Raw genomic sequence first — 21,458 nt, 5'->3', positions numbered from 1 at the left:
CTTTTTAGACTGGGGACTGGAGCTTTTCTGCACGCTGTAGTGCAGAGCATCACTCCTCGGGCTGCACAGTTCTGCGCAAAATCTTCACATGCATGCTCCGCTCGCCCTGCATTTATTTTCCTTCTTTCAAGTCGGAGATCTTTAACTCAGATTTTGGCACCTCTCCTCGTCAGTCTTAACACACACACACACTTCACGACCCGAATTCCTCGTCTGCAAATGTGAACCATCTGGGCTCCTTGTGGCTCCGGCAACACAGGGTGCGTTAATGAGAGAATGGTAAATTACAGTTAAGCTGCATAATAATGGCGTCCCTACTGTACACTGACTAGAGTGCGTGCAGGGCTGTTGATGTGTTGATTGCAGCTCTGCTCACTCACTTTGTGTATTTAGTGTCTGTGTTGGGCAGACTGAGTGTCCCCTGGCTTTCAGAACACAAAGCTGTTCACTACAGCTCTTTTGTGAATCGTTTTGCATAGATGATCAAAATCAGTGACAATATGGGTTAAAGTGTTTTGTTACGCTTGTTTCACGAGACTTGACTGCGTTTGCTGTGTATGCACCCTCCTGCGACGGAATCCAAGACTCTGGAGTTCTCTTGGGATTCCGTGGGAAGGAAATCTTCCCGTCTGCTTTGTCCATACCAGGGATCCGATCCAGATCTCAGACCCCCGGTGGCTGCGGGGGCGCGCAGAAAACTCGGTCAAAGGGTTTCTCAATCTCTCCCTCTTTCACTGTTGACTCGTATGTGTGTGTCTGTGTGTTTGATTACCTGCGTGCACGCGCAAAACTCTGGCTCTCGTGCGTCAAAAGACTTGTGCACATCTGGTTTTGGCAGGGTCGCAGAGTTGCGGAGGAGGGACTACTTCACCGTGTGTGTGTGTGTGTGTGTGACTGTGAGCATGCTCTGCGCCTGAACTCTACTGTTTTTTGCGGAACTCTGTAATTCGCAGCAGATGACCACTTGGGGGGATGGAGGCTTTACAGGGGAGGTGAGCGTTTCCCCAAACAGCATCAGAGCGCACTGCACAAATTAATTTGCTCTGTACATGATGCTGCTCAGTGATGGACCCGTGCGCTTGATCGGTTCAGCGGTTTTCAGAGCAACAAGTGGATTATGGTCTCCAGCTTGAGAGAGGAGAGGGGCGACTGCACCTGAACAACACAACGAATGCCGCATCTGTCTCTGACTGTGCCAGCCGCGCTGTGGGAATGGATACCGGCAGTTTCCTGGCAGGGATATGCCTTTTCCTGCTGTCGCTCAGCGGGTTCGTCTCTTCCTCTCCGGCGACAAGCTTTTGTCCCGACCGCTGCGACTGTCAGCACTCGCAGCACATAATGTGCACCAACCGCGGGTTGCGCGCTGTGCCCAAACCCGCCATGCGGGTGCCCGAGGAGGTGCTGATCTTCAGCCTCGGGGGAAACTTCATCAGTAACATCTCTGCCTTCGACTTCACGCGGTACAGTGACCTTGTAAGGTTAAATTTACAGTACAATCAAATACAAACTATTCACCCCAAGGCATTTGAGAAACTCTCCAAGCTAGAGGAGCTGTACTTGGGACATAATCTTTTATCAAATGTACCTGCTGGAACTTTACAGCCCTTGAAGAAATTAACTATTCTCTATGGAAATAATAATGACATCAAGAAAATTACACCGGAGCTCTTTACCAACTTGGATAACCTCGTTAAATTGCGTCTGGATGGCAACTCAATAGAAGCTCTGCAGGACTCTGTTTTTAAAAGTTTGACCAGTCTACATTATCTCCATCTGGAATCCAACAAACTGCAGCACATTCACAGAAACGCTTTCTCTAAACTCGCCAACCTGCGCTTTCTAAACCTGGCCCACAACAAGCAGTCTGCCGTGCGCAGCGTCCTCACTTTTTCCCAACTCAGAGCTTTGACAACTTTGCTGCTGTCTGAAAATGAAATTCAATACATTGGAAACCACGTCTTCCAAAATCTGAAAAAGCTGTCCAAACTGTCCCTGAGCAACAACAGAATCTCACGTCTGGAGAGCGGGGCTCTGAAGGGGCTGTCCAGCCTCAGAGAGCTTCTGATTGACGGTAACGGACTGGAGGAAATCCCCGCCGGTCTCCTCGACCCTCTGGACCGCATCGAGGAGCTCGACTTCAGTCGTAACCGGATTTCCAACGTGGACTCTCTGGCCTTTTCGCAACTTAAACATCTAAAGGTGCTGAAGCTGAAGAACAACTTTCTCACCAGTCTGTCTGGTGACATTTTCGCCCTTAACAACTTGCTTTACGACCTGGATCTCCATGGCAACAATTGGACGTGCGACTGCCGCCTGGAGGAGCTGAGGAGATGGATGACACATGCGCATTCTCAGGGCAAACTGTTGACTGTGTTTGTGCAATGCCATCACCCTGCAACTCTGAGAGGGAAATATCTGGACTATGTGAACAGCTCCCAGCTGCAGCCCCTTGGGAACTGGACCCACTTGTGTAGGAGCCAAGCTGGGCCTGAGGAGAGCCGGGGAGGGGGTGTACTGGTAAAGAAGGGAAAAGAGATAACAGATGCAATAAAGCAGGAGGAGAGAGGTGGGGGAGGCCAAGTGGAAGAGACAGAAGGTGTAGGTTTAAGACAGGGAAACAGGGATGGGGTGATGCTGAGGAAAGATGCAGAAAAGTGGAAAAGAGAGGGACAGGAAGAGGTGGGAATCCAAGGAGACCAGGGGGGTCCAGAGGTGGCAGAACCCTCTCTGTCATTGGAAAGAAAGAAACCAAAGAAGGAGTCCCTCAGTACAAGGTCACGACCTGCCGCAGAGGCCACTGGGAAACGTGCAAAAGGGCGACGCAGGTCAAATGTAATTTCCAGAACGGAACCACCAGCCTTTTCCACACCAAGTCACAGAAACTCCACGGATTTAAGCACAGTGCTCACCACATCTTCTCCTGTACAGTCAGGAGAAAAGTTTGATCTCCTGAGATCAGATCAGGAAGATTCTCTACCTGTAATCACAGATCCATGTGTGTTCAACCGCCATTTCATCACTAATGTTTCAGTGGATCAAGTGACATCCAGTACTGTCACCGTCTACTGGACCACAAGGGATCATCACCGCTACACACCAGGACTTGGGCCAGGCCTGGATGAAGTCCACTACAGGATTCTGTTTGACCGCTTTGGCGCCCCAGATCGTTTCCCCCGTTACGTTTATGCCCGTGGAACAGCTCGCTCTGTAACCCTTCGAGAACTCAGCTCAGATCTGACCTACATGGTCTGTGTGGAAGGAGTAGTTGGAGGCTCTGTCTGCCAAGTCGCCCCTCGTGACCACTGTGCAGGACTGGTCACTCTCCCAGATGTGTTCAGTCGTGGAGGCACGCTGACCTCTGACCTCCAGCTGGTGACGGTGGCGACACTGGCTGGCAACGCTGTACTGCTGCTTGTCATTGGTGGAGTCTGGCTGGGGCGGAGTTTGAAGAGGAGGCTGCAGAGGAGGAAGTCGGCCGTGCACGTGCGCCACATGTACTCCACCAGGCGACCGTTCCGTCCCACCATGGCGACTGCCTCCGTGTCCACTGACTTCACCAGCTACCAAAGCAGTCGTCCAGCACGACTCGCACCACTAGAGGAGGGGGATCTCATTGAGTTCCCTTGTGACCGCTTTCTGGACAACAGCAGTGTTCGCAGAGACAGTGACATGCAGAGATTCTCTGACTAGAACAATAAAAACTCTGAAAATGCTGACACTGTACTACAGAAGGATATGTGAAATAGTTTGTGCTGCAATCTTTAGCCTAGCCTTTAGAATACAGAAAATGCAAAGCCCTCTCAGTTGACACTGTGCAGTATCACAATAAAAAAAACCTAGGTGTATTTTAGGCTATGAACAAACCAAGTCAACAATCTCACCTTTTATTGTTTGGTTTTTAATTTGAAAATTGTTAAAGTGACAACAGAACAGCTGAGCTCATCAGGGCTTTTTCAGACACCAGAGGAAATCCAATCCCTCTGACTTCCTCTTCCTGCTCTGTGCCTTTTCTTCTTTCATTTCCTCGCACCTGTGTTTCTAAATGTGTGATTTGTTGTGAGTGCAAATGTCATACGCATGAATGATGTACCACTGATTTCAACTATGGTGCTAATATTGAGTTCACAGACATCATATTGTCTTGTATTTGTACAGTTTGTAAAGATGGCTGCTGGTTGGCAGGGAAAAAAACATTTGTTTTGTATCATATCTATCTTTGTTTTGTACTATTATATTGAACTTTGTATCAGTTTGCATTACATGAAGAAGTAAAAATCCCCAACAATGTGACTGATTTGTAATTTCAGTGTTTATGGATGATTTACTGCTGTGGTATATCTGTGGCTTTCAAATATCTTTTATGTAATCCACTGATTATATAAAGAACAAGGGGATTATATCTCTAGAAACAGGAGAATATATAGCATACTGTACATTCATGCACAAGGATTATTTGTGTTAACCTCTTGAACTCCAGGTTGTGTTTTATTCCCTTTATTTTTGCTGTTGTGAGATAGTCATTATATGCTTATAGAGTTAAGAGTTTGTGAGGAGGGGGATGATAATAGCAGTAGTATGTTGGAGAAGTAAGTGTGCATGTGGATCCATGTTGTTGCATGTGTGTCAAGATGAGATCTGGCAATAGTTAAGCAGTCCCTTTGTTTGAGTAGACAGGGTGGAGTGCCTCCCACACTTAGTCCGAATCACATACACACTCACACAAGCAACAAAGTATTTTCATATCATTCGAGAGTCAAAATCTCATAAAGCAGTTAAGGCGTCCAAGATAATATTCTGCACCACAGAGCTGGTTGTTTACAACTTGTATAAGACTTACATTCTTAGGTTTTGGACACTTTACTCATGATAACTATAGTCAGACAAATTAAACTTTTAAATAAACGAGTAAAAGCCCAATTTTAGCTGCTTCTTTTTGTGTTATATATTTAGAAATATTAGTACGGGCCAAACACCAAACAGGATATGATCTACTTTTCTGACCACTCTAGTTATCAGGGTCAATCACCACTAACAAAACCAGTCACTAGATGGCAGACTAGACCATACTGTATGTACAGAATCCCACTGATAATCTCAGACTGCTTTACTGTGTCCAAACAATTTTATATCAAACAGATTTTAAAAAGATCACAAGAAAATACCAGAATAAGTGTTTTTATTTTAGCATTAGATTTACAGCGATTGTCAACATCTTTACAGTACAAAAAGTGTAATTTAAGTGAAAATTAAATTAAACTCATTGGGATTGAGACATGAGGTGCAGTTTATAGTTATTTAGTGTCTTAGGGTAGCTGTGTTTAAAAAGGAAAAAAAAAGGTCTGAAAAGGAAAACCTGTACAATCATGTTTTAAATGGCATTCTAAGTCAGACGTGGGTTTGATTTGAAAACTTACAATAAACATTTTTTTGTTTCCATATTAATCATATGTAGAAAAATACATACATTTTGACAAGCTGCCTCTGCTTCAAAGAGAAGGCATAAGGTGCGCACTTGCAGCTGCTCAGTTAGAAATATAAACTAATAATATAGGCTTTGTTTTTTTTTTAAATTAGTGCAAGATGAAAGAGCAAGAGAAGACTGAAAGGATGTGTTATGATAGTGTGTATGCATAGACAGTGGGTAGCAGGCAATGGTCAGATTGCTCTGAACAGAAACAAACATTTTCTGAACAAACACAGGATCCAGTTGCCATGTAACATCACAGTTTTTAACAAGGCTTTCAGAAAAAAAATGGACATTGTTGCACCTGTTATGGAAAGAAAAACTACAAGCATCTCTCAGTATGTGGTTCTGGTATCATCTCCAACGAGAGAAGATAAGGATACTGTTGAAAAATATCTCAGTGTTCAACACAGATTTATAAAAATGTGCCTATCCAGTTCACTATTTCATCTACAATGTAAAGAGACATGAATCCACAGTTTGGTGAGACTTTAGTGTGATTATGACAGAGAGATATGTCAGTCTGATAGGATTCAACCATCCAGTCTCAACCCCCCCTTCTTCTATAAAGTGAGAGCTAGCGTCCAGACTTGGGGTCGTGGCTTGGGTCTCCTGCAGTTGCCGAGGAGGTGGAGATGCTGTTGTGTTGGATGGCCTGCAGATGAGGCCCAGGACCTACAGGGGTGGGACTTCCTCCTGGGCTCACCCCTGCAGCTGGACACAGAGACAGCTGTCAATCAAAGTCACTGATGCTGTGTGGATTGTCCGTTTTGCACATGGGGTTTGTACACATTCAGTTTCATATGAACAAAAGTGGAATGAAAACCCGTTACAGTTGAGATTAAAGGAAAATATCTCTTTTATTTTAACAAATGAATACTGTACATACAGGTAAAAAGACAACAATAGAAATATATGAATACAACTCATGCCAATATTGCATCCGTCTTTGTTCTCTTAAGCTCAACACTTACACATAAAACAACACATAATGGCTGCTTTCCATTTAAGCCACAAGGTGCAGTGTTTTCTTTTTTCAGTATCTTTTATTTTAGGTCAGTTACTGATTCAGTTATTGTTGAAGATCAAATTTAGCCCTATAGGAGTGCAAGATGGGCATGGTCTGCATTTTGTTCCATGCTAGCGTCATGCAAAGCAAAACAGCCAGTGCAAGAATAGCACTGCACTCCAGAGTATTTCAAAAACCATCAAGGTCTGGTTCATTAAATGAGTATGAAAAATAAAAATGAAAAATAAATTTCTTTGAATGGAGAGTTAAGAGTGCAGTGCTTCCCCCCTGATTGGTTCTCCACAGGAACAAAAGTGCATGTACTAATAGACTGTGGGTGTAAAAGCAGAGTTTTGACTCTTAAGTGCTGTTTAGTTGCATGTGGTAATATACAGTTTAAGGTCCCTGTGTGTGTAGAGGGGTGGTTTGTTATAACAAGACAACATGTAACTGTGGGGTATTCCCTTATGTGCACAAATATGGTATAATGCATCTGAATTATACCCTCAGTGGTGGATGGAGATGATTGGTGTCAGGCGCCTGGAAAACTTGATGGTATTTCTAGCGAGGGGTACAGGGTATGAGGTTTTACTCACTGGGGTACCCCTGTGCCTCTCTCTGCCGGGCGGTGACAGGACAGTCCTTGTGGGTGAGCAGAATCTGCTTCAGCTGACCCACCTCCGACCTCAGTGACGTCACCTCGTTCTGGGAACACACAGACAAATACTAAGTATCCTTGAAGTGTGCATTGTGTTTGTGTGTGTGTGTGCGTGTACTTGCCCGTGTACAGAGCGTGTCCCACCTGTAGCTGCAAGTTTGTGTGCGTCAGCTCTTCAGCTTTCTTCTCCAGTGACGACACCCACAGCTTTCTCTTCTGTCGGCAGCGGGTGGCTGCAGCCCGGTTACGTTCCAAAAACTTCTGCCTGCGCTCGTCAGGGTCCTGCTCTGCCGTCCTCCTGCGACGGTTGCTGCCTCCTCCTCCTCCTCCTACCCCAACACCACTGCAGCTACCACCTGCTTGCACTGCATGCTGGGAATGGGAAGGCTGCGAGGGCTGCATCTGTTGTGCAACTGGTGATAACTGCAAACAAAAAAACATTTTTAAAGTAACCTCACTGTGCCTGAACGCAGAAATGTGAGGTCAGGTGTTTCTTCTGCCATTGTTAAAATAATCAGTAAGTGTAAAGCACCGTACCTGTGCTGGAACAGGCAGTGGAGGTGCAGGAGGTGATGCCTGGTGCATGTGTGAAGGCGGTGATTGGTGAGCCTGAGCGTGCGGTACATTCCCTGACTGGTGAAGCTGGTGCCCGTGCGAGCTTCCCAGGTGCTGTGGAGGAGGGGCATGGCATCGCTGTTGGTAGGGGAGGGGAGGAGCTGGAAGCTGTGGATGATGAGGATGATGATGATGAGGATGGTGGTGGTGTTGCAGTGGAGGTGCCTGGTGGCGCTGTGACATCATCTCCATCATGTGACCCATGGATGTAACGGGGTTGTTGATGGCGACCATTCCAGGGTGGTGCTGTTGGAAATGATGACCCAGCGTCTGTTTGGATCTCTGAGTGGAGATAATTAGATAAAAAACGTGATAAGAGATAAAAAAACTGAGCAGCCATCAGGACAATCACTAAAACCAATGTACAGCAAACCAATACCAAATATATATACATTTTCTACTACTCAAAAGATGAATGATTTTATAAATGACCCTCTTAGAAATATTTGGATGAACCAGTTCTAAACTCATAGAGACAAAGAGTTGTACATGTAATTTCTTTAAGAAAGTTAAACACAGCGGTAACTGGTGCTTCTGTGATTGACATTCACATTATGAGTTGTATATTTTCATATCATCTCACCTAAATTGCACATTCTTTTTGAGTTTATTATGGCCTCTAGGAATGCTAAAGTCAACCAAATTCCTGTCTGAGATATACCAGGAACTCATGAACCAGGTATGAGGTTTTGGAAATGGGTAGATAGAATATAGAAGGACAAGTGACAACATTTGAAACTGCTTGAGGTTTTCTCTAACCCGCATTCTTTATACATGCCTGCCCTTTAGATACATAATATTGTAATTCTGTTTCTTCATGGTGTAAATCTACTGTCTTTGTTTCTGTTTATATATAGAGCATGCCTTTCTTGAAGACTCTTAATTTTTTTAAACTGTTAAAACACTTCCCGAGGAGAGTGTTTCCTTATCCTTTGAAGAAAATGTGTGTGTTTTGTGATTTCCGGCTGTGTGAATAAAAGTTTATTTGATCTCCAGATTGCCCAGTGCACGCTGTGATAATTAGGGCCAAGCCTGCACTAACACTGAATAAGAGCTGGCTGTCTCAAGTAATTCCTAGACTATTATTTATGGCAAAAGAAATCTGGATGCTAAACATTACAGAAAGTCTTTTGTGCCCTTATGAATTTAGGACTACATTGGTATTTTATAAAAGTATGATTTTTATAATTAAGCATCTTAATACTTACAACTTGTTCCAGAAAGTGACAGAAAATGAGAAAATCAAACACTGTTTTATAAAGTACATTAATGCAAATTCCATGTTATATTTTGTTAACCCCAGAAAAATACATAAAACAAACACACATCTCAAATATGTAACCGTATGTTCCATTGAAATACTGCCTGTTACTGTCATTATGTTATGTGAAGAGCTTGCCATTCCACAGAAACATTTTCCATCTCTCTCATCATGGCTGGGGTGTGTTTGACCCCCCCCCCCCCCCCAGGAACCAGCTATATTAGTAACAGCAGATAAGCTCCCAACCTAAAAGCCACTTCAGGTCAAACAAGCCCAAGAAGGCAATCAGTAGATGTAGATCTCCACAGTATTCTTTAGCGAAATGTCTCAGAATGACTAAACTGGACACTAAATAACATAACAGCTCTCAGCCAAAATCTCCCACTTACTCCATCATCGCCATTTCTCCTAATCATCTACAACGCAACCGTGAAGGCAACTGTAGATCAGATGGATAATGTGTTCCAATAAGTGCAGCCGTCTGCAGCTTGATATCTTCACACTTTATCATTCCCACGTATCATCTGACTAAACACACTGTAAGAGCTAAATTAAACCTCATCTCACCTTTCTCCTACACTCAGCAGAGGAGAGGGAGCGAGAGGGAGAGGTCATGTTTGGAGCATGACATCACCCCCCCTCTCTGGCAATATTGCTATCTGCTCCCTGTTACACAATATTTCTTTAAGAGAAGAAGCTGCTGAGTTTTTTTTTTTTTTTTCCCCTCTCTCTTTCGACCATTCAGCGACGAAAAAAAGGGAGCACATTTAGCGGCTGCCAGGGATGAGGTCACTGAGCTGTCTGTGCCAGCTTTACCAGCCAGCCAGGCTGCCAGTCAAGCACACACACACAGACACACGCACACACACACACACACACACACACAGGAACAGGACAGGACACGAGTATTTCTTCTCTGTTTACTACATAGAAACACCCTGACACTGGGGCCGGTGATTACATCATGGATCGCCTTGGAATGGATGACAACACCACGCTGATATTTCTGTCTGGAGGGATCAGTGAATGAAGACATGAATCTGTAAATGATACACTGATCCACTTGTCAAATGTTTACTTTTCGACTTGAGCTGAGTGTGGGGTTACTGTACGGCATAGGTTAATACACCTACTGTGGTTTTACACAAGCAAAGTCCTGTTAAAAAAACAACACCTGATGAGAGTAAACTAATATAGAATAGAGTAAAAATGGTCTGGAGAATGAGAGAGAGAGAGAGAGAGAGAGAGAGAGAGAGAGAGAGAGAGTGTCTGTGTGTGTGTGTGTGCGTGTGTGTGTGCATACGTGTGTGCGTGTGTGTGAACAAGAGATGAAGAGAGGCTCAGATTTGAACCTGTGACCTGAGTGGCTCTGAAACCTGAAACCACTTTTCATTTGCCATTCTATATACAAGCTCTGCACATGGAGTCATAACCTGTGAGAGTGTGTATGTGTGTGTGCGTGTGTGTGTGGTGTGTGTGTGTGTGTGTGAAAAAAGAGAGGGTGCGTGTGTGGACCCTGGATGACTTCACAGTTTTCCCTTTGAAGTTACTTATGATAGCACACATATACTTAACAATTCATACTGCATGCACCTAGAAAGAGGAAATGTAAAATTTACAAGGTGGAGAGATTGAGAGCATGTTGACACAGGAAAATAAAATAACCAAGAAAGTCACAGAGAGCATGTAGATAGTGACTTCCTGTGGTATGTTTATGTGTGTGTATATGTGTGTTTTTAAGTGTGTTAAATTGCAGAGTTGAAGAAGAAGTGTTAAAATGACAATCCGCTGTTTTACGGAGGGAATGTGAATGAAAGGCTGGTCTGTGAACTGTCAGTTTTACACTTAGGTTTTTGTACTTATTAAACAAACAAAATATAACTGAACTAACTAATAAAATTAGCTTTATAGGTGCATGTAGGCTGGTAATGTTACTGCTAGCTAAGCTAGCTGTTTCCCTGTTTTCATCTCCTCATCTAACTCCCAGCCGGAAAGCAAACAAGTGCATTTCACAAAATATTGAACTGCTCCTTTAATACTGTACATAACACTGCATAATCAGCTTTAGTTCACAACTCTGGTATCAGTTTTCAAAAAGCCACTAGTAGTCTATGCTGTAGCACTTAACGTTATCATAAACGGTAAATTATGGTGTTCACATTCAGACTACAAAGCACAATGTTAATACCAGAGGAGAAAGGAATAATCCACAGAAACAGGAAGGAAAATATCCGGTCAGTACCTGAGGCGAGGAACAGGAGGGGTTGTGTACAGGACCTGGTATGCCCATTACACAAGACATCTGCTTCTCTATCTGAGGAAGAAAAAACGAAATTGTCACAAAAATAACCTTTCAACCATGACACGAAAAAGCATCAGCACCTACATAACCTCAAGCATGAAGAGTTCCCCACAAGGTCACATCCATCTGGAGGTTTGACACTTTTGATTAATTCATCCACAAGAGTGAAGTGAATTTTTCTGTCAGCCATGAATATTTCCAACTCGGGGATTTTGACCACTTTGGCCACTATACCTGCATCCATAAATCATAACGCATGCGTGTCTGAAGCCGACTGTACGTGTGTGAGTAACCAGTCTCCCATACTTACAGGCATGTGCTGAGCAGATGCCCCTTGCATGGCGGGGTCTGGCAGGGTGCCAGGTAAGGAGGCTGGCAGCGGTTGTCTGTGTCTGTTCCGCATGTGGTGGAGGGAGGACACTTGCCCGGGAACTGGGCTGTGGTCAGCCACAAAGACAGCAAGAGAGGGAGAGGGGGGAAGAGAGGGATGGGTCATGCCAGAGAGCTATCCACAGCTAAAGTTTCACTAATCCAGGTTCAGAGAGAGGCGCAGATTGAAACATTTATATCTAGGTCTTAATGGCAGATGAGATTGAGCTAGATGGATATGGGTCAAAAAAAAAATGTCAGTGTGGGAAACAGAGATGGATGAATCGAAGGAGTGATAAGTGAGGGATTTGGTTAATATCTGCTAGAACCTACTCACTTAATCTCTCACTTTAAAGGGTTGAAAAGTCAACAAATTTTGAACCTCACACTTACCTCTACAGGTACCCAGCTGTGAATATAGTTTTGGTTTATGTTTTCAGTTTTGAAATATCTATCCCTGAGATTTTTGCCATTACTGCAATGCAATGAAGGTGAGTGGTATTTTGTTTGTGGTGTTAAAAGAAATGAAAACATAACATTTATACATTAAAGCGTCTTTTTAGAAACAATCATGTTTTCAATGGATAATCCACAGAGCTTACCATGAACAGTTCTTAGTGGAACTATTTTCTACAACAAAAACTGTCCCCAAGAAATCTTTTCCATTATCCAGGATAACAAATTGTTTTGGGTAGCTTGAGATATTTTGGGCTACTCATCGGTATTTGTATCATTTCTGCAGTTGAACTGGCCTGATTTTTTTCTTTTTATTTCAATTTAATTAATTTAATTTAATTACTATTTAAATTTAATTATCATTCCTTCAAATCACTGTGACGAGGCCTTGTAAAATCTGTTACAGCTGTTTGTGCTTTATCTAAGTGCTTTATCTTTTTAGTATGATGTTTATTCAAAAGATGTTATTCTTCAGCCAAAGTGAGATCAAGAGTTTGATGTTGTCTAAATGCAGACACCTTCGTGACCAAGTAGCGAGCATGTGTGTGCTGTTTTGACAAAATGCCATCACATCCCACCAGAGAATGTCGGATGGACAAAAACAAAATCTTTCTCCTAAGTGGAGAAAAATGTAGTGGGCTACATTTATAATGATTGGGCATATTCAAGGCAGTGAATGGACTGTTTAACGTCAGTCAATACTGGAAACAATGGGGGGAGAAGAAACCTTTTATGTGCCCACATTTCTGAGGTAAATATCTTGAAAATGTGGGCACATAAAACTGAAACTACAGAGCTGTATTACACTGGAAGTAAATGAGAAAATATGCTGTTTTGTCATCAGTGAACCAACACTTCTGGTCAAAAATAAGAAAAAAAAAAACAATATAAATATTGTTGTGTGTGATGTAAAAAGATGTAAACAGAGGTTTGAGGTGAAGCAATCACAATGGAAAGTATGATGAGGTGAAAAGAAGTGAAGGAAAACAGAGAATGGGAAAAAAGTGACAGCTTGAGAGGGAGGAGAGAAGTTGAGGGATCACAGCGGGGGATTCAGAGATCCAGGGTGCCATGTGCTGACTTAACCGCTCTGGCTCCTGGCCAATCGGACAGCGTGGGCCCTCCGTGGCCGCGCTGAGGTCATCGGCAATGATGTCATCACCGAATCTGGGGTATGTGGCCCCGTTTAACATACAACAAAGTACAGACAAACCAAAACAACATTTCCTAACGTAACCACAACAGCTTTACCGGGCCAACCGCCAGACACTCAGAGACCAGGTCGCTATGGAAACCGGTGGTAAACACGAGGGGAAACAGTCAGATTCCCGATCCACGGTTCATTTAGTAACACTTAGCTGGTCTTACTGACTAACATGCTGTCTGGATTCAGCTGGCACTGGTTTACTGTGGCATAACTGACTGTCAGCTCTCTGCCCACTGCCCTGTCATGTTCCGTCTGGTGCTGGAAAGATGTTTGGTAGTTATTATGTCACTGATTTACTTCTGGTACCTTGACTCATGTAATCAACTGCAGGGATGTGACAGGGGCCTGGTTTATCCGCGGTATCTGCTGCAAGCAGAAATCAGCAATAGGTTTTTTGACAGGCGATAAGAAGGCTTTTACTTTTGTAAGACTGAGTTTTGGGAAAAGAGAAGAGTTCAGAATTCCTTCTCAGCCCTTAAGGTATTTAGAACTGACTCATAAATGTGAGCCATTCTGGTGTCCTAGGGATTTAAAGTGCTGACCATATAATTGCAGAATCCTCGGTTTGAATACGGCTGGAGATCTTTCTCTTTCTCCAGTTATATCCTGTCTGTCTCCACTGTATATTCTCCAATTGAGAAATAAAATGCCTCGAAAAAGTATTAGAAGAAAAAAACACATAAAGACAAAAATGTCAATATGAAACAGTGTAATTTAACTTATTCACTGATTACTAGTAGACACAACAATAAAAAGAAACTACAAAAGGCAAACAGAAAAAAAAAAATTAACTATTACAGTTTAAAAAAAAGTGCTTTTGACACATTTAAATGCTGAAAGAAGTTAAGGTGACAGTCGAATTACAATTAGCAAAAGAAGTTGAAAAGGCAGTGAGAATAGACATGCTGCAAGATGTTTCACTTTACGTGTAAGTGATGAATAAAGTTTGAGTGTTGATTTAAGTGTAAGCTTTTGAAAAACACTAAGTTTGTGGGGAAAAAAACGAAGCAAAAACGGTTTCAGTTTGTTTTCCTTTATGGTTTGTTTATTTTATTCAATTTTGTTTATTTTATAAAGTTCCAGTCACAGACATGTTGTCATTGGTAGTCTTACGGAAAATTTCAGATATCTGTGAATTATGAGAGCTTCAAATTAAATAATATTAAAATTGTGAAATGTATAAATGTTGCAAATGTAATCTATATTAAAACAGTGGTGCTAATTTTTACAGTCTATGGTTAAAGAGCTGATTGTATTTTCAATTACAATGTTCCCACCTATTTTCATTGCCTGAAGGCATGTAGAATTTTATTAAATTTCATTAAATAATTGAATAGATTTTAGAGATTTGACATGGGTAATATATAACAAAACACTTTTTCTCATTTAAGAGCACGCTGTAATTAAAATTGCTGTGAAAATTTACACTAAACCCACAGTATATTTCCAAACAATCTGATATTCAGATGACTGAGTATCAACTGCAGTTCACAAATCCACAAAACTGAACTGTCAGGAAGAGTGGGAGCAGCTGTTGGGAGCTGGTCAGATGAAAGACAGGAACTCCTCTAATCTATCTCTTGAACTGGGTGATAACCAGGGAGCCATGGAAGCTGCCCAGACACTGAGAGGCTCTGAGCTTTAAGAGACATAACAGAAGCGGCAGCTGGGTGGTAGGGTGGGTAGTGTCAGTGGGTTTGAGTGGGTGTTATGCAGCGGTTCTCCATCTCTTTTGCTATTTCTTTGTTCTCTCAGTAAATTGATGTTTGATTTTTTTTTTCCTCCTCTCTTTCTCTCAGTTCATTAGCGCAGTGATAAATTATGCAGGGGGGAAATGCCAGTCTGTGCCAGACAGAATGAGCTATAATATGCCCAAAACAGGATGGGCGAGACAGGGTGAAGGAGAGGAAGAAAGAGTGAGAAAAGGCAACATTCAAAGGACATGTGTATGTGTGTATGTGGTGCATGAAGATGAAGTAAGATCCATATGTGTATGTTTGTATATGTGTGCATTTGGATGCATGGACCCATAACCATACTCACCCTGAGTGTGTGAGTGTGGAAGGAGCCTGGGTGATGACTGATCCAGACTGGGAGGACAGAGTTTGCTGGGCAGCCAGGCTGCAGCTAGGGCCCATCATGGGGCCATGACACTGTGGATGCTGCAGGGGATGGGTCTGGGGATGGTGCAGTGGTGGCTGAGGATTTGGGAGCTGAGGCTGGGGTGGGTGCTGGAGCTGAAGCTGGGGTTTGAGCTGGTGCTGGTTCATACAGGACGGCCCATTATGAGTAAGTGTCTGTGGGGAGAAGAGGGGAGCGAAAAAGAGCTGGGACCATTTTGAACTTTTGAGGGCAGTGGCTTCTTTCAGTATTTAGGTGCATGTCTGCCTAGCTGTTTCATTTACAGGGGAGAATGTGATCGCCTGGTGTATCTTTCCTTGCTGCAGGTCAGATGTCTGCAGTTGCCTAATTGGGTCTCTTTTATTTCCCTCACACTCAAGTGTCACTCAAAACACAAACCTGACAGACCTCAGAAGCAAACAAGCAAGCATCTGGCAGTAATAAAAGACAAGACTGTGTATGTCTTGATTCTTGCTCTCTATTCCTTACAGGGTAACTGTGAGAGCTAGCCAAAAATTCTTCTTAATTTTACTTTATATTTTTGTGTAAATTTACCTGTTTGCTCTTTTCCTCTTCTTGTGCTTGAAGAAACTCTTCCTCTATCTCCTTGAACAGACCAACCTCTTCACAGTTCTGCAAAAATCGGGTTGGCGTCGGCGTCTGGTCTGGAAGGAGAGGCAGGTTTAAAAAATGAGCACACGTTCATGTATCGCTGCCCTGTTGCCACAATAGTCTCATGTTTTAGCTTATTTGCTTCCTAAATCAACTATCGCTCAGACTGTAATGCCAAGAGGAGAAACAAGTCTCCTCTCAGCCGCGCTCTCTGTCTCTGTATGTGATAACATCAGTCTGTCTCCCTGAGCCGTCTAAACATGCAGGGGTCAAAGGTCAGCTGGGCTCTTTGTTTTGACATAAGATTTCCTGCAGGAGGTGTGACAGGCTGCAGGACAGAGACACACAGAGAGAAAAAGACGGGGAGGGAGAATCTGCGGAGGTCAGATGTCATGCTGATGTTTACGTCCCGACAGACAGCTGTTTCCATGGTTACAGACAGTGTCACGTGACAGTGTTCCGACCATGAGACTCAGTAGTAAGTGGATCATGGTGGTACAATGCAGAAAAACTTGAAGTAAAACTGTGTGTCATGCACGATAGGTGAATGGCAAAGCTAATCGTCATGCACCTATCGTGCATCCTTCATTAGCGGTGCGGATGCGTTTACTTTTACAGTCTTGAAGCTATGATGTGCTACTATATTACATGGAAGCAAGAGCATGTCTCAAATAACTGGGTACAAGATCATTCATTTTGCCTTTAAATAACTGCAAATCTGTTTTATTTAAAGTCTCAGTGGAGAAAGAACCACGGCATTATAAATAATTCATTGTTACATTCAGTACACACTAGGGTTTGACTGTGGTTTTTGAGTTTTTGAAAGCCCTTTTTTTTATCCCAAATTCATATTATTTCCAATCACAAAAAGAATCTAAAGTAGCATTTAGACGGTCATGGGACACATATCTCTCCACTAAAACCCATGACAATTAAATTCTCATAGAGATAAGCAGACCTTTAAAAGAGGATGAGCCCTCTCTATTCACTTATTGGAGAAATTAAGCCTTGAAAGAAGAGGAAGAAAATGAAGATTTTTCCTAGTTTTACAGTTTCTCTGTAACTGTGGTATAGAGATTAAATCATCAGTCGGTGAATCAGTTAGTCAATCAATAAAAATTCCACGTTCCAGTAATTTTTCAAGCAAAAATGCCAAACATTCTCTGGTTTCTGCTCGTCCATGTGAGTATCTACTGCATTTCATTGCCATATATGATAGTAAATTGAATATCTTTGCATTTGTGGACTATTGGTTGCACAAAATGCTATAAGAACATCATCACCTCAACAGACTAATCAATAATAAAAACAACTGTTTGTTGTGAGCTTACTGTGGTATATTTACAGTATTTAGCCACTGCTGTAATGATAAATGACACTGATTGTATGTCTGGCCTTGGTAAATATTTACTCAGTTATTCCTCCCGGTCTACTGGGAGGACCCATGCAGTCCTCCCAGTAGACTGTCTCCTGTGTTCCTTACTTTGGCCAAATAAAGAGTGAAATATTTAAGTTTGTGCTGACCCATGTGTGCCCCCTTCCCACTTTTTTTTTAAATCAAAGTGGGTCTTCGCTGATGGCGTTATCAGTATGTTTGGTCTAATCTGATGGAGTATACTGTACATGTTGCAACATGAGCAGCTCTGTTTCACAGCACAGACTATCTGAGGGAAGGAAGCTTGTATTGAGCTTATCTGATTTCATACTGTATAACGTAGCATCATCATTTTTTCATCAAGCACTGATCCTGAAAAGAGGTCATCACACACATATACACATGCAGCCAGACAACAGCTGAATTGAGTGACATATAGCATGTCTAAGCAGTGATGGTCAGTGATACGGGGGGCAAGCCGCTAATTAAAAGCAAAATAACCCCAGAGGCTCACAGACAGAAGCCACACACACACACACACACACACACACACACACACACACACACACACACACACACACACACACACACACACACACACACACAACTATTAAAAAAAAAGCCAGTTTGTTGTTGTTGATGTGGGAGAAAGACTCTGTGTTAGTCTCACCTGTGAAAGCCGTGTCTGTTTTGATGGAGGGGAACTTGAGGGTCATCTCATGCTTGTGTCTGTGGATGATCAGGTGCTCCTCTAACTGGAAGCGCTGCAGCACACCGACAGAGTGAGAAAGACATGAAGAGATGCGTGCAGCTGTACGACATGACACATGGGAGGGGTTTTCAGTGAAATCAGCTGATGCCTCTTGGCCTCTTTCTCACACACTAGCCTTTTTAGCAGAGCCTCCGGAGTCTGCCGCTTTGCATTTTAATGCAAATCTTGTATGATCATGTGACAAATAAAATCTTTAATCTTAAATGTTGAAAAATCCTGCAGTTATATAATCAAACTTTATAATGATTTTCTTTTGGTTTTGCAGCCTTTGCCACGTATGTGTAACACACACACATGCTGTACCCAACTGACCTGAGAGCAGCCCGGGGCGCCGCACACATAAGGCCTGTCCTGTTTGTCATTCATGTCATCCACAGGCCTACAAAACAGAGGAAGCAAGAACAACATTTTAACCTGCAGCGTCATCATACTGTGTCAGGTCACAGCTAATGTAGGATGATTTCATTCAGCAGGCGGCCTTGTAGTCCTCCTCTCTATATTTCTGTTTACACAGAGACAGTTTCCTTAGATAAATCAGACAATAAGCATGTATTATACAGTTATCCTGCTATCATCACATCTTGTAGTGGCAGCATTGTGGAATGAGGTAGATGCCACAGATGATGGATGTTTCACCCTGAGACACAACATTATCTTGAGGAAAATGATCCCCCGGGTGCCAGCGGGAGTGCAACTGTCTTGGGTTCTGATGATACTGTTTTACACTGTAGGTAGTCATTTTTATTAGGACAAGTACTATAATACCCACAATCTGTTTGTGCTTTTCCTATTCATTACACATTACTGATAACATGTAAGCACCAAAGGGCATCAAAGTCGTACAGAGCCACAATCTTTACTTTTATGGTTATTATGTAGCAAAGTGCTAAGTGTAGCACAATTGTGTCAGCCTACAATTTGGCTTTCAGCAGATGCATTAGTCAATAATACAAGTGTGATGAAAGGCTGCACACTCGCCATGCATAACATAAAAATCAAGTCACCATAGGATAAAAATATCAGCACAAACACAGAATAGAACACAATAATAAACCCGCTTGCAGCACACTAACCCTGACTTGACCCAGGCAGCTCTTTGGTGGAGATATTAAGCCAGTGATGGGGGGTAATTATGACTTATTTGAAGTGCTACTGGTGCTGCTGCCCCTTCATTTTCCACTGAGAGCAAAGGAAGAAGTCTCCAACTCCCTGACCTCAGGCATTTCTCTGAGCTGCCTGTCACTAGACAAGAATCACACACTTGTAGAGAAGACCCAGGGGTCATTAGGTCGACCATCCTCAACTTTTTAACCTATTAACTCCAGCAAGGAAGAAGTGTCCTTTTGGGTGGAGATGATGGTTCTGAGAAGTGCGTTGGGTACATATTCACAGGTACACGCACGCTCTGGGGGTTTGCGTGAGCGGAGAGTTGCTGAGAAGACAGCAAAGTATGTCCTGATGTTATGGGAAAGAGTGAGAGCTTAAGAGAGGAGCGAGGAGAGAGAGGGCAAAAGTACACACTTCCATAAGAAATGGAAAGTGTGTGTATGTGTGTGTGGGGATGATGGAGAGGGGAATGGAAAGGGCAAGTGGCAGTGAAATGCAGACAGAAAGAGAGAGAGAGAGAGAGAGAGAGAGAGAGGACACAATGAATGGAAGAGGGAAGGAATGAGGGTGGGAGGCGGCAGAGGGAGGGCTGCACTGTAGGCCTACTCCTGACAGGTTTGAACCTGCCTCAGCCCCCATTTTCCAACCCCAGGCAAGGTGACTTCATAAGTGTGTGTGTGAGCGTGTGAGCATGTGTGTTTGTGTGTTACAAGATAGAATGAGCAAGCAAGTGTTCACAACACCACGGTTGTAGATAAATACACACAAATAGATCTTTAGATAACTTACGTCAGTTGAAAAAGTCAGGTTTAATTGTTTTATAGTGTTTATATAACTAGAATTTACCTTGTAACTTTTTTTTTTCTTGCATTTGTATTACATAACCTCATATTTCATGGATAAATAAAAACTGACAATCTGAGGAAAATTATCACTATCTTCAACAGATTTCACCTCTCACTCCTCCTTTCAGCAGCAGTTGGACAAGACAAGCAGACTCAGCACATTTCCACCAAAACCTTCTGTCAGTGGTTACATCAACGCACCATGACGTCATCCTTAATTCATAAATCCAACAACAGACCAGACAACATGTTGTCTATTTAAGACGGATTAATGTCTGTGTTTAAAAAAAAGAGAAACGAAAGGAATCTTTGGGGCAACTAAATTATAAGGCTTTTTTTCCCGCCTCTTCCTCTGCCCTATATGCTCGTGATCAACACAACAATGATTTTGATGAATGACATAATACAGACACAACTTTTAAAATCACCTTGTGCTTGTGAATCACGTACAGCACGTCAATCTTTTTAAAAAAATCAGCTAACTTTAGTTACTTACTACTTCTCAAAGCCCCCATGTTTGATGGATGAATGTCAACAACATGGAACCGGTCGCGCCGGCTTGGAGCTCATTCAGCTCAAATTAAGCGGCGGTTCTGACCAGCAAATCCTCCGACAGGCGGGCGGTCAGTGCCTGTGTGCGTCTCAAGAACATGACCCGGTGCGTTTCCTTCCCTACAGTTCCGTAAAGCAACCTGTTCAACTCATAAACAAGTCCGGCACAGCTGTATGGCGAGTGCTGTCACACCCCCCAAATAGACACTCGCGCTCAACCCGACGTCCGCCTGGTGATGAGACTTCACCGGGACAGCTAGCCAAAAAAAAAAAGAAAAAACAAAAGAAAAAAAAACTTGCCCTCTTAACTTTCCGGCACCGTTAGAAAAAAAATAATCACATATTAGCTGTACAAACAATTTCAGCAGACTGTGGTTTAGTGTCCGGAGAGCGGCGGCAGCTGAGTTTAAAGTTTTGTGAATGAAAGTAGATTGCGGAGGCTTACCTACAAGTAGAGCGGGACAAGCGGCGCTCCAGAGAGGAACCACGTTGGACTGGAGCGAGATTACAATACGTTCTATTTACAGAAGCATTACATCACCCTCCGGGTGACGTCACGTGGGATTCCTGAACTTCTAAATCATTGCGGTCCCGTACGGAGAGAGGGACTGAGGGGTGGAGGCGGGGTTAACGCACCGGCCGGTAGGGGGACGGGACAGGAGAGGACAGCAGCATGGTGGTGGACCTGGACCAACAGAAAAAGCCAAATCAGACACACCAGAGGCAACGTGAC

The 21,458-nt window shown here is 43.1% G+C and overlaps 2 protein-coding genes across 5 annotated transcripts; one reads left to right on the top strand and one right to left on the bottom strand.

Annotated features, from left to right (window-relative positions):
- Nucleotides 1-946: 946 nt before the first annotated feature.
- On the top strand, nucleotides 947-4,992 carry tril (TLR4 interactor with leucine-rich repeats). The gene has a single exon (XM_041052576.1). It carries the CDS (start codon nucleotides 1,213-1,215, stop codon nucleotides 3,688-3,690), a length of 2,478 nt encoding a protein of 825 aa, XP_040908510.1. The 5' UTR covers nucleotides 947-1,212; the 3' UTR covers nucleotides 3,691-4,992.
- Nucleotides 4,993-5,512: 520 nt separating this feature from the next.
- LOC121192496 (cyclic AMP-responsive element-binding protein 5-like) lies at nucleotides 5,513-21,220 on the bottom strand. Of its 4 annotated transcripts, none has more exons than XM_041054253.1 (11): nucleotides 21,171-21,220; nucleotides 18,534-18,600; nucleotides 18,120-18,213; nucleotides 16,018-16,127; nucleotides 15,385-15,638; nucleotides 11,620-11,746; nucleotides 11,250-11,321; nucleotides 7,669-8,028; nucleotides 7,276-7,554; nucleotides 7,070-7,178; nucleotides 5,513-6,178 (listed from the first exon to the last, which is right to left on the bottom strand). In XM_041054253.1, the coding sequence occupies exons 2-11, from the start codon at nucleotides 18,585-18,587 to the stop codon at nucleotides 6,042-6,044; spliced, it is 1,596 nt and encodes a 531-aa protein (XP_040910187.1). In that variant the 5' UTR covers nucleotides 18,588-18,600; nucleotides 21,171-21,220; the 3' UTR covers nucleotides 5,513-6,041. The 4 variants fall into 4 exon arrangements, with proteins under 4 accessions (XP_040910187.1, XP_040910190.1, XP_040910189.1 ...); XM_041054256.1 differs by having other exon boundaries at nucleotides 5,513-6,172; XM_041054255.1 differs by having other exon boundaries at nucleotides 21,175-21,214.
- Nucleotides 21,221-21,458: the final 238 nt, after the last annotated feature.

This window comes from Toxotes jaculatrix, chromosome 13 (assembly GCF_017976425.1).
Source record: "Toxotes jaculatrix isolate fToxJac2 chromosome 13, fToxJac2.pri, whole genome shotgun sequence".
NCBI lineage: Eukaryota > Metazoa > Chordata > Actinopteri > Toxotidae > Toxotes > Toxotes jaculatrix.
Note: the sequence above shows the minus strand (reverse complement) of the source record. Positions and strands in the feature narration are given on the sequence as shown.

What these genes read in the sequence shown, in the direction of transcription:
- tril (XM_041052576.1), top strand. Translation starts at nt 1,213, where the DNA reads ATGGATACCGGCAGTTTCCTGGCAGGGATATGCCTTTTCCTGCTGTCG.
- LOC121192496 (XM_041054253.1), bottom strand. Translation starts at nt 18,587, where the DNA reads ATGAATGACAAACAGGACAGGCCTTATGTGTGCGGCGCCCCGGGCTGC. An exon ending in TCCACACTCACACACTCAGG is followed by an intron (nt 11,747 to 15,384) that starts GTGAGTATGGTT and finishes GGCTGACCACAG; the next exon opens with CCCAGTTCCCGGGCAAGTGT. An exon ending in ACACAAACTTGCAGCTACAG is followed by an intron (nt 7,179 to 7,275) that starts GTGGGACACGCT and finishes GTGTGTTCCCAG; the next exon opens with AACGAGGTGACGTCACTGAG.